This window comes from Aquila chrysaetos, chromosome 12 (genome assembly GCF_900496995.4).
Source record: "Aquila chrysaetos chrysaetos chromosome 12, bAquChr1.4, whole genome shotgun sequence".
Taxonomy (NCBI): Eukaryota; Metazoa; Chordata; class Aves; order Accipitriformes; family Accipitridae; genus Aquila; species Aquila chrysaetos.
In genome coordinates, this window is record NC_044015.1 from 26,597,070 (window position 1) to 26,609,528 (window position 12,459).

The following is a 12,459-nucleotide window of genomic DNA, read 5'->3' on the forward strand; positions in this document are numbered from 1 at the left end:
GGACCCCCGGGGCCGGGGGGGGGGGCGGGCCGGCCCGCCACCTGCGATAGCCCCAGGAGCCCGGGCTACCTCCGGCAGGCACAGGCGGTCCCCCTCGCCCTGCGCCGTAGGGACCGGCTTCCCTCAGGCGGGCCGGGGCCGACACCTCTTCCCCGCTTCACGGGCCGGGCCGGGCCGGGCTCGGCGGCGTCCCCCCGCCCGTCCCGCGGCCCCGTGGGGAGCGGCGGGCGCGGGCCCCGGGGCGGGGCGGGCGGCGCCCCCCGTGCGGGCGGGGCGGCGGCGGGCATGCGCACTGCGGGCGCCCTCTCACCCCGCTCAGCTATGCCAAGTATGTGCGCGGCGGAGCCGGGGCCGGGCGCGCGGAGCCACGCCGCCATGGGGCAGCGCGGCCCAGGGCTGCCGCCGCCGCCGCCGCGCAGGGGGGCTGCCGGCTCCCGCGGGCCGGGGGGCAGCGCCCGCTGAAGGCGGCGGGGAGGCAGCTCCCAGGCATGGCTGACCCGCTCCGCAGGACGCTCTCCAAGCTGCGGGGCAGGAGGTCCCAGCGAGGGGCGGCGGCGGGCGCCGGGCACCGCCACGGCGGGGTCTGCGCCCCGCAGGGTAAGTGTCTGCGGCCGGGCTGGGGCTCCGGCTGCCTGCCCCTGCCCGCCCGCCCGCCCGCGGCCGCTCCTCACCTCACCTCACCTCACCTCACCTGCCGGGCGCGGGCGGCGGGGAGCGCCGGGACGGCGGCGGGCGGGCGGCCGGTTCCCCGCCGGGCGAGGAGTCCCGTGGGCGCCGGGGATGCGCCGTGCCCGCTCCCCGGGGAGCCGCGGGAGGGGGCCGGGGTGGGTGCCGGTCCTGGATCTGGGTCTTGAATCGGTCCTCAACGGCAGCATCTTCGCGTCGGTAGCTGCTCTTCTTCTCGGGAGTAAAAATTCCTCATTAAAGTAAGAGGCTCTTGCATTTAGACCAGTACTTTGTGTGAATCCCTGCACGTCGTCTTATCATATGACCGTGGGCCGCTCTTTGGCTTTTGTTTGCTCCTTCTTGTTGTTTTTTGGTTTGTTTTTTTTTTTAAAGGTGCTCTTGAAAGCTTACAAATCAATTTTTAGTCTTGCTGTTGTTCCATTTAAAGACATAATTATTATGTTTCACTAGGAAACTTAGTGAAAGAAAATGTGCTTAAATAGCAACCAGAAGAACTATGAATTGTTTGATCCATATATGGAGAGGCTGGAAAAAGCTGTTCCCCTCTTCATTACTGTCTGAAAAGCAGTGCACAGTATCGTGTTGAAATATTTTGTATGCCTTGCTATGTAGTAAGGCATATGAAACATTAAATACCGTATGGAAGCCTTTGGAGAAGGAACCATTGTCATCTTCTGTATTTGTGTGGCAGCCTGGTCTGGTTTTGAGCATATATTAAATATATTAAAGTACTAATAGAGAGCAGGCAGCGTTCTTCTGAATGAAGCTTTGCTCTAGAACAAAAAGTATGTGCCTGACCTGTATGTCTCTGAAAGCTTTGTATTTATTTAGAACTGGCTCGTTACTGTAACAGCTAACGACATTGAAAACTTGCTCTGTGATATTGAACCACTGGTTGTGCAGATACTTGCATGTGAAACAGCTTGTTACTAAAATAAACACAGGCATAACGGCTTTCAGGATCAGGGCCAAATTTGAATAAAGGGGAAGCAGTGCATGCAAATACTGCTATCAGTTGCAAAAACTGCAATTGGAAGGTATATGTGTAAGTGTATCATTTGGATGAGATTCAGTGAACGTTTACAATCAATAACCTCTGGCAGCATGTTGGCTAATTCGGAGACTGAGAAGGGGCAGTTTTGAATACGTGTGATAGGTGGCATGTCTCTGCAAGCAGTCCGGTTATTGGAGGACACTGGAGGTACTTGATTATTAATGTTTCTGTGGTAAGCTTTTGCAGATGGTTTGTTATTGAGATACCCGGATGGATGTTGAAAACAAAGTTGAGTTTGCCTTGTGCGTTTGCTGACGCCAGATGTGTCACTGGGTGTATATTTAGGCACGCTGTACTTCTTAGGAGCCCGCTGTTTTGGGAATTGTAGGCTGTCTTAACCGGCGTGGAAGGGCCTGCATTTCTACAGTGAAGCAGGAAGTAGCCGATATTTTTGTTTGTGGAAGTACAGCTCTTGGATGCTCCCATCTATTTATGTCACCGGAGCAGGGACCACTCCTTGGGCTGTCCATGCAGAAGTGGAAGGCTTTGAGGTAGTTGTCACCGGTGGGACGATGCCCGCCCAAGAAGTCCCCAATCCAAACTGACTTCTTGGAAATGTAGGCATAGTCCTGTGCTTACTGCAGATTAGTTCCCTGTCCTTTTGGTTAGTTCTTACTTGAAATAATAGTGAAATTGCATAAAGGGGAACCTTTACGGTGGCACACTTACGCTTCCAGGCTATGGGTGGGGGAAGGAATATGACTGCTGCCAAATCACTGAAACTTTGCCAGAGATCTGTGTCCTCAGCCCTGCTTTCATGTTTTCCTCAGATTCTGTTAATTGACCGACTTAGGCCCCAGTGTAGCAAAGCACTTCAATGGATGTGTGCCCAGGCTTCAAAATGAGCATGGTTAATTTTGTTGATTCTTTGAACCAAGTTAATTCTTCAGATCACAAGCAGTGTTCATATTGCAGTTCAGCTAAACAAGTAAACCTCCTTTTTTTTTTTTTTTTAAATTCACCAAATGATCAATCTTTCATCAAATGAAATGGTAGTGTTTCAGATCTTATCAAGGATCTCTTCTGTCATTAATGTACAAACCTAAAAAGAGGGTCGAAAGGAAGGTGTTCAAGTGACAGTCGTCTTCCTGCCTCACTGTCTGCAGTGAACTTAGCTGGGTTTACAGAGCTGCTCCTTGAGTCCTCCTGAGAGGTGTCTGTATTTTAACATCTGTTATTGGTGTGTAAATAATTATTTTCCGAGAATAATGTTCAAGCAGCATCAAATAGCTGCTCCCGTCTGGAATTCCAGTTGCAGAGGGCTTCGCGTGAAAACAAGTTGTCTGTTTTATGAGAACCCAGTTAGCCCCATTCAGTCTTAGTGGCTGAGCAAACCCCGTCTGGGTTGTCCTCCTCCATGAAGGAGCATGAGGGTTATCTGACCTCTGTTCCCTGTTTTTAATTTGGATGCATTTGCAGCTTTCCTTCCAGTCCTAGCGAAGGGGCCGGTGCTTGCTCGAGGGTGAGGTGTTCTCTCCTTGCGTGGTCCCACCTCCCTGGACGGGACATGCTGCTGTGGTGCACTGCTGCTGAGTGGGCTGCTGGGGCGTGCTCCGACAAGGGACTCAAGTGCAAGTGGCTTTTTCGATATATAATTAAATGTTCAGCTGTTACTTTAAAGAAATCATGTCAAGTTTTGGCAGCAGTCAATGGAATTTGATCAGGTGTTGCATGAAATTTTTGTTGTGTGATGAGGTATTTAAAAACTATTGTACATTTTTTTTCTTCCTCCTTCCTTCCTTTCCTGGTGGTGTGTTTCGTTTTATTCCCCACAAATCAGGGGATGTTTTTGTCTTAATTATAGGATAAAGCTGGTAAGGACAGTCCTTTCTTGAGGTTTTTGTGCAAGAGAGATCCTCACCTTTATTTATATATAAATCTAGAAGTGAATCTGTGTGGGTTTTTTGTAGCCATTTAAGCAGTACATTACACTAAAAGCAGGGGCTGTATTTTCATTGGTGTAAGTAAACTGGAGGAATACTACATGGCAACTTTTCAAACCAATTGTACCTGAACTTTGCGGAGAAAAAGCAGCCATTTCTATGTAAGTATGCGTGACCTTTCAGCAGAGCTATCTTACTGCCATTTATCTAAATTACATGGTGTTAAAAACACAGCCAAACAAGCCTGACTCTTTATTAATTATGTGCACCTTCTGCTTTGACGGGCTGAAATCTAATTTTATGATCACATCAACTTATTTTTTGTCCTTTCGGATGAGGTCTAATGCAAGTGTCGCACAGCTTATGTGTTCATTTGTCAAAAGCAAAACAATATTCTAAACGTTTGTCTTTACCTCTCTTTTTTGCCTTTCTTTCTGGGAACAGATTTAATAGAAAACGTTTACATAGCTTCGAGAAGCAGGAAGGACCCCAAGCCCCCGCAGGCCAGCGAGGTCCCTGAGCACAGGCCGCCGATGAACAGCATTACTGTTTCTAAGAAACGCAGCTGGCTGCAGCAGAGCACGCACCGACGTCCTCCTCCGGAAGAAGAAAACACCTGTAAGGAAACACAGGGGGCTGTTACGCTGGTACCCAAATCTCCCATCCCGCTGCCTTCCGAACCTGCTGCGCCGTGGGCTCCTTCCACCTCCCCGGTGGGGTGGGAGCGCCCCGCGCGAAGCCGCGCTCCTGCTGGTGCCCTGCCCAGCACCGCAACCCCTGCTGCGCCACGGAGCGCTGCTTCGGACCTGGGGGAGGATGACGACGCAGATGATGAAGGGGAAATATGGTACAACCCCATCCCTGAAGACGATGAGCCCGACTTGCCGAGGGGCCGCCCTTCCGCTGTGAATAGCCCTGTTGCTGTGGGCTCCCTGGCGGTTCGGTACAACCCCCCCTCCGGGGGTGACTCTGGGATGGCCGTGGGTCCCCACGAGGGTCCCCCGCGCTCCATGGAGAGCGCGGGGAGCAGTCGGACGGCTCAGCCCAGCGAAGCGAGTCAGGCTGATGCTGTGCATCCCGGGGAGCATGTGCAGCAGCACCGGCAGAGATTTGCCTGCAAGGCTCCCAGTGTGCCGGCAGTAGAAGACAATCCTACCTTTAAGTGCCCTTCAATAGGTAAGAGGGTTCAGGAACACAGAAGTGTTATGTCCTCTATTTTCTTTTAGGGGAATAATAATGCCTTCTTACGTCTCTCTTTTCTCTTTCTCCTCCTTTTATCTTTATCAAGCAGATTTCTGGTGGAAATGCACATCAGGTCATAAAAAATGACTCAAATTGTGAGACTGATACCTACTAAATGTGGAGCTGCACAGTTGTTTCTCAGTCAGTTTGTTCATGGCATGTTCAGGTGTGGTCGTCCTTTGTGCTCTTTCGCCCCCACCTTGCTGAAGACAAGCATTTTACAAAGTGAGCTTGCTAAAGCCTGGTAACGTGAGGACACACTGAGTTTCCTTTGTTAGCTAGTGTCTAACCCTGGCCTTGGATTCCAGCCTTGAAGCTACTTAATGTCTGCAGAAGTTTCTTTAGCTTGCTGTCTGGGACTTTTTAATAAAGACTTTTTGGAAGACCATATAAAAGCTATTCATCATGTCACTTTCTGCAATTACTGTCTTGTTGACTGTCTCAGGCTAATCTAATAGACTGGAGAGGAGTGGTTTTCACTTTCAGAAGCCAGCCTCTTTGTTCCTGGTTATCTTTGGCTGAGTGTTTGATAGTCTCATTTCCATAATTCCATTAGTGTGTGAATTCAGCATCTTATTAAAGACTTTTCCCAGTCTATTAAAAAAAAAAAAAAGAAACAAAACCCAAACAAAAATAAAACCACACCAAACAAAGGTAAGGAGAAAAAAACCACCCAACCCTTTCCAAAAAGGTATTACTTTTAATTACTGATGTGTCTTACATTATCTTGACCTTAACTCTAGTATCCTGTTGAGAGTTAGAAACAGCGTAAAGTTCAGGAGACAGGGAATTCCAGGTTCCCATCTTTGGAGAAAGCTCACGCTTTCTTTGTGCTGACATTTAAGAGCCTGTGTTTCTTCCTGGCTCCGCAGAGAGGACCTGAAACACTGGCATGGGAGCCCAGGTGTGCATTGCCTTCTGGAGGAGCCCCCCCATCCAGGTTGCCCCTGTCCATCCTCGCCATCCTGGCAGGCTTCTGGCCCCATGTCCCTGCCTGCCAGGAGCTGCTGTGCCCAGATTTCCAGCGCAGAGATTGCTTCTGGGAACGGGGCTTGTTTACAAAGGCACCAAAGCAACTGCTGTAAACAGCAGAAGAAAAAACACTTGGTCTTCTCTTCTGGGAGCTCACATTTCTTTCTTTTTGTGGAAATGCTGCAGATACAAGCGTATTTTTAGTTGCAAAGTGTGTCAAAGTTATTGGGCATTTATTTAGAAATAGCTCACTTGATAGCTGCTTTAAATACTTAGACCAGTTATATTTGCTTGCAAGATAGATGAGATATCATGTTCTTAGGTAGATTTTTCTCATCGTTGGAGTTCTAGGTGCTTTAGGGACGTTGGTAAGCATGGTTGTTTAGGAAAGCTGTCCCCCCCCCGCAAACAGTTTGACCCCCATTTAGGTGGTTAATCTCTCAATATATAGGTGACTATTTCTTTAAAAAAAAAAAAAATCCCTTTATGTAAGAAGAAAAAAGTAAAAATTGTTTTCATACTGAAGAAACATTTATTTCTGAAAGCAAAATTGCCCATTTAAAGTGTCTCATGAAACTGGGAGAAAAGTGTTATGAATTTCCCCTGGTTGGTTTGTTATGCACTGAGTTAATTAAGGTACTTCACATGCAGCTCTCCTTTTGCATGTATTGAGTAGTGATCACATTGAGTAGATTAATTTATGATGAAGTGGATCCCTGCTGCTCAGTAACTGGCTTTATTATGGAGAAGTGGCTTAGTTCTTCTTTTTAATCCAGTTAAGGTATCTGCAGTTACTTTCAGTCAAATTTAAAATGACAGCTCATCTATACAAAATTACTGCATGAAGGGCAATATGGTCAATTTAACTTTATTTGTGTTAGGACCTTGTCTGAATTATACAACTGCTATGAAATAGATGTCTATATTCTTAGAGAGCTGGGTACATTAAACAGTAACTCCTGAGAAATAAGCAATTACTGCTTTGGGGAACAGTCTGCTTACCTTTCTGATTGATATGATTTTATATATGTCAGTATTGGTTAGCATTAGAGTCTAAAGTACTAGATTTTGAGAAGCATAGAAAAAAGTGGGGCACTATAAAAGCCAACAAAATACATAGTTGTTCATTTTGTTATTTGCTGTTTTCTTCTTTGGATAATGGAATCAATTTTACCTTTAAAACTTTAATCATTGCTGCCTTACATGGGTTTCCAACTTCGTAAGGAGAAAATGGTCGTGGATTTTTTTCTTTGGTTTTTTTTTGAGAGAGTCTTTATCAGACAGAAGATTAAGAAAAGATAAATGATAGAATTCAGTTACTTTCAGAATTCAGAATCTTTCCAAACACAGCAGAAAATAGATGTTTCCTGTAAATGTTATCAATAAAATGGATCATAGTTGTAGAGGTGCTAATTTGCCCCATAGTCTTAATTTACACCATTAGTTCCTGGTGTTAATCTGGTTACTTTCTACAGTAAGTGCCATTTACGTTAATAGGATTTGTCAGGTAATTCCTTAGCAAATAATTCTAGCCATGCTGGCTTTTAAAAAGAAACTGATTAAAAGTAAGGCACCCCTATAGCAGAGCTTGGGAAAATGATTCATGTATTTTGTTTATAACAAGTACACAAAAAGTAAGAGTAAGAAGATAACTTGGTTCCGAGTTAGTAATGTAGAAACATAGTGCCAGCTCGCACTCTTAGGTCTGTGGGAGAAGAGTTTAAGTGGAAAGGACCCTGGAGGCCGTTTTTAATTTGATGTCTCCTTGCGCAGGCAAAATGGTTATGGTGGGGAAAATAGGAATATTTTTTGTTATAAATGCCATATGAAAAATTCTATATATAGTTTTTTGGATATATAAAATGTTAAATTTTCTTTACAACTGTTTAGGATTGAACTCTAACTCTTATGTTTTTATAGATGTGTGTATCACCTGCAAAATGTTGAAGAAAACCACCCCTTTATAATGTTGGCTCCTGTGATAGTTTGACATCATGGAGCTCTGAATAGTGCCTTCTGAAGAATTTGTAATATTTTTGCTTTTGGGGACGAGTGGGATTAGTGCCCACATAATCAGTGGAATCATCTCACATGTGTCTGTATCTCAGAGACATCCTGGTAGGACTTGCACATCGTAGGTTGCCAGGATCTGAACTGTGCTTTTGCTACTGAAAATGTATGTGTGTTAGCTGGCTGGCTGGAAAATCCTGTTACGAATCACTGTAAACAGATTTCTTTTCAACATTGTAGGAAGTGAAGGTTGATACCATATTCCCACTTAACCCCAATACGTGCCAACTGGAGCTTGGCTTAAGTCACATTAAAACTACAGTGCTTGTTCTCCACTTAGACCATGACCACTATCTTGGTTTCCAAATACATCTTTTGGGGCCAATGCAGGCAAATATTTTGCATGCTTAGATGTTGCAAATAAGCTTCCAGCAATGTACGTATTTGCTGGGCAGCGAATCCTATCTACCAATTTCCTTTCCCATGTTGCAAATGCTATTTGCTTAATTATTTTTTTTTTCCAGATGGAAGATGCTTTGTGATTTAACTGTTTTCCAAGTGCAAGGAGCTTTGGTTTCATGAGGCAGAAAAGCACTCATGCGAAATATTTGCCTAATCTTTGAGATACCAAAGTGGTTTGGTGTGTGGCAGAAAGATCCCTCTGCTCACTCTTTCTCCTGCAGAGCTGAAACCAGTTTGTCAGTGGGCTTTTGGGGAGTTTGTGCACATGCTTTTGAAGGTTGAGGGCTTATTCGTGCATGTGTCTTTGATCCATGGGGTGACAATGCCATAAAGACCTGCTGGTGAAAGAGGCAAAAGCATGTAGCAGCTGTGGAGTGGAAGCAGTTTATTTAAAGTAACTATTGCCTTTTTCGGTTTCTGATTTGTACTGAGTAACTGTTTATATCCTCTGACTGGGGAAGTAGGGGCAAAGCGGCTTTTCATGCCATGAAAGACACAGTGAGGGGAGGAAATCCTCGTGAGAGCAGCCCAAATGCACAGTGCTTGGCATCAGCCGCAGTGCTGCCGCTTGCGTCTTGGTGCGATGCCAGCATCTGAATAGAGCCGACTGGTTTATGTGCATCACAGAATCATTAATGTTTAAAATATCTGCAACAAACTCATGCTCGTTTGTAGATACTGAACTCTTTAAGTGTGGTCAGAGATCTAAAGGGCTGTTACACATGCTTGTTCCTCTCTCTAATGACATACCACTGTCAAGGATGCTCTGAGGATCGCTGCCGTGATGAAGAGCAGACAGTGGTCAGCCCCTTCACCTCTTGGTGTGCATGAGCCTTGGGGGGTTATGCTGTAATCACTTCCCGTTTTAATTAAGGGGCTATTTAAAGCAATTTATTTTATATTTGTTGCTCCTGTAAATGTAATCCCTGGGTTGATGGGTTTATCACAGCTTGCTTAATATCAGTGTGCATAGTATTTGAAGAAAACAAACTACCTTTATAGAGTTCTTAGAGGTTTTTTTTTGTTTTGTTTTGTTTTTTTACCTTTTTAGTAATTTCTCCATTCCTTGACTCTGAAGCATTATGTGGGATAGAACTCGGAGACTGCATTGGTCAAAGTAGTAATTTTTATAGGGGTAAAAAAGACTTTTTTTTTTTTTTTTTTTTTACAGGTTAAAAGAGGAGATTCTTCCATTTATTTATTTTATTATTAATTATCCAGTTAATTAAGATGTTACATAGAAGTAATACAATTCTATCTCAATTTTTGAAAGTTCTTTTTAGTTTTTTTTAATTTTTTTTTCCCAGTTGCTGATGTGGATAGAGGTGACGCTTTCCTTACATCTTAATTGAAGTTGCTTGAATCTGATATAGCATGAATTCTTCTCTTAATGCCATTTACAGTTCTACTCTGAAGTTTTATATCAGAACAGGTCTGGAACTATCTGAGGATGAAAAAACATAATTTGTCTGCACCTGAGTAAGTTAACAGCCTTTGACATCAGTAGAGCTGTGCTGTTTGTGTCAGATCAGTATTTCTTGTGGAATCTTGCACAGAAAAACAGTAGCCCTTCTTCATTCACCCATTGTTTGCTACAAGAACAATTTTGAGATAATTGGGGTTTTCTGTTTTGATTTGCCGCTTTTTCATTTTTAATACAATTTCCCAATAAGTCCTTGTGTTAATTTTAGAAATGATAATGATAAAAAGCATGAAGAATGTGGGCAGAAGGGAGACTTTGGTTTTGAAAGCTATAACCACTCAGTGTAAGCTGTATTTTTTTTTTTCTCTTTTTAAAAGGAAATGGCTTAGATCTTCAACACTAATACCATTATTCTAGAGAGATGCTTTCAGTGTTAGATGTAGTGTACTTATTAAGTATGCCTGGAGAATGGCAGGAAAAATTAAATTGCCTATCAGGTTTAGTTTGGTGGGAACGCGGTGTTTCCATTAGCTCTGAGAATGGCCGTTTGATACTTCAATAGCTTGCTGTAATAAGGAACTGAGAGTTGTCTGACTTACTCATTCACCTCTACTTGTTGTCCCGAAAAGAAAGTACAGGTTTTCTGAGGAACTTTAAAATAACTCAGAAACCCTACCTTAAGTGATAAGGAATGTTACACGTATAATGGAGTAGTCAAACGTGCCTGTAAAATAGCATGCATTGCTGGCAATGGGTATGGCAGTGATATATGTCCCTAAGCACATGTAAACAGTGTTAAGCAGGGTCAGAGAAGCATTTTTACTGTACTAAATTACTGCGTATGTCTGTCAGGGGCTGTGTGGTAAGTGCTTAAGATGGCTTGAGTCCTCTCTTCCCTTGGGGCAGCGCTGTGTAGGGGTACGGTCTGTCAGCACCAGCCTGCTCGACCGAGGGGACAGTAGCGATTGCCCCGTGGGCACCTGGCCGGATGGGGTGGGAGGGGGGGTCTGGGGTCTGGGTTCGTGAAGCACTGTGGGCTGTTTGTGTCTCTTTGGTCACAAAAAGGCTTTAACCTTTCACACAGCCATATCACTGAGCAAAGTGAAAAGTGGCTTTACTACTCAAGCTGAACAAATAGCTGATGGAAGCAGTCACTTAAAATGTCAAGTGACTTTGACTCGGATAGCATTGTCCTTCAAAAACAAATTTTTTTTTTCTTTTTTTTTTTTCTGTATTGCTCATACTGCTCAAGGTTCCGGAAGGCATAAGGTACATGTAGTAAAGACAGTATATCATAGAACAGCCCAGGTTGGAAAGGACCTCAGAAGATCATCTGGCCCACCCTTTGGTGGGAAAGGGAGCCTAGATGAGATTACCTAGCACCCTGTCCAGTTGCCTCTTGAAAACCTCCAGTGATGGGGTCTCTACCATGTCCCTGGGGACGTTGTTCCAGTGATGGAGTGTTCTTGCTGTAAAAAAAATAAAAAAAATTATATATATACACATGCATATATATAGAGATATATATATGAAAATAAGCTGCATACATAAAACTGACCATCCCCTTGCTGCCCTGGTAGTCATTTACGCAACAGGTGCCTCTTATGTTTCATCTTGTCCTACTATCCTTCTGTAACGATATTTTTAAAGTTTAACTGCTGAGATGGGATGTGTGGTGGCAGAGTGAGTGGGGACAGGGACAGCAAGGAGCCTGTTTGCAGCACAGCCTTGTAACTTAGTAAAAGGGACGAGGCGCAGCTCAGTTCCTCTGGCACCCTTGTGAGAAAGCTGTATCGGATGGGTAGGCTGGGAAGTGAAGTGTTAGTGGACTGTGCTACAGCTCCTTTTGCAGCTTGTTCAGAGCTGTGTCATGTACACTCTTTAAAATTGCGTGCATACCTCAGCACATTGCTGGCTTTAGTGGAACAACATGTGGCTCAATGCTGATGGGAATACCATCCTGCATAATACTCGACTGTTAAGTTTCTTCCAGCCACATATTTCATTTTAACTGTTTGGTGCTGAACCCAGCTCAAGTTGGACACATAAAAGTCAGAGTGTTAGGTTGACTCTTCAGTTTTAATGAACTGGGGGGAAGTTTAATTTGCTGGCCTGCTTTTCTAAGCCTGTGCCAGGGGCTTTTGACAGAAAGGGAAGATTAATGTTAGCGGGCTGCAGTATGGCACCGATTGCTATAGAGTGCTCCAGGCCAGCCCACCAGTGGGACTGTGCTGTGATTTGCAGTACAAGGGAAGGCTTTGTCCGCTTTTATCAAACACCACATTTCTAACTAGCTGCTTGCCAGAAAAGCACAGCAGGCGTGCTAGAAATAGTCCTTCCCCTGCAAGGGAACTACTTCCATGAGATGCAGGGCTAAATGAATTTTCCTTTGTCACTCTGAAAAACAGATTCCATGCATTATGCTTCATAACTGAAACTTTATTTTATAAAGATATTATTTTAAGCAACTATCGGCAAAAATTATTAAAGCCAAACTTCTGTTGGGACTAGAACTAGTCTTCATAGGTTTTTTTTGGAGGGGGGGGGGGGGGGGAACAAAACCACAACAAACCACTCTGATCAAAGACCAGATAGCCTGATTTTTTTAAGCTAAGCAAAGTATAAAAAGTAAGTTATAGTTAAATGGTGAAAATTAACGTGGATGAACAGGGGACTTGTAAAGATCACTAGCTGTATGGTGATTTGGACTTGGAAATGATTAGAAT

General features: G+C 44.5%; 1 protein-coding gene across 4 annotated transcripts in view; it reads left to right on the top strand.

Annotated features, from left to right (window-relative positions):
• Positions 1-12,459, top strand: part of SYDE2 (synapse defective Rho GTPase homolog 2) — a 50,456-nt gene that overhangs the window by 19,964 nt on the left and 18,033 nt on the right. For 3 of the 4 annotated variants that reach the window (XM_030031732.2, XM_030031735.2, XM_030031734.2), the window contains exons 1-2: positions 372-597; positions 4,069-4,800. In XM_030031732.2, coding sequence (XP_029887592.1) covers positions 489-597; positions 4,069-4,800 — 841 coding nt within the window. In that variant the 5' untranslated portion in view covers positions 372-488. Of the gene's footprint in view, positions 1-371; positions 598-4,068; positions 4,801-12,459 lie in introns of those variants that run through there. The other variant, XM_030031733.1, reaches the window with a different exon arrangement.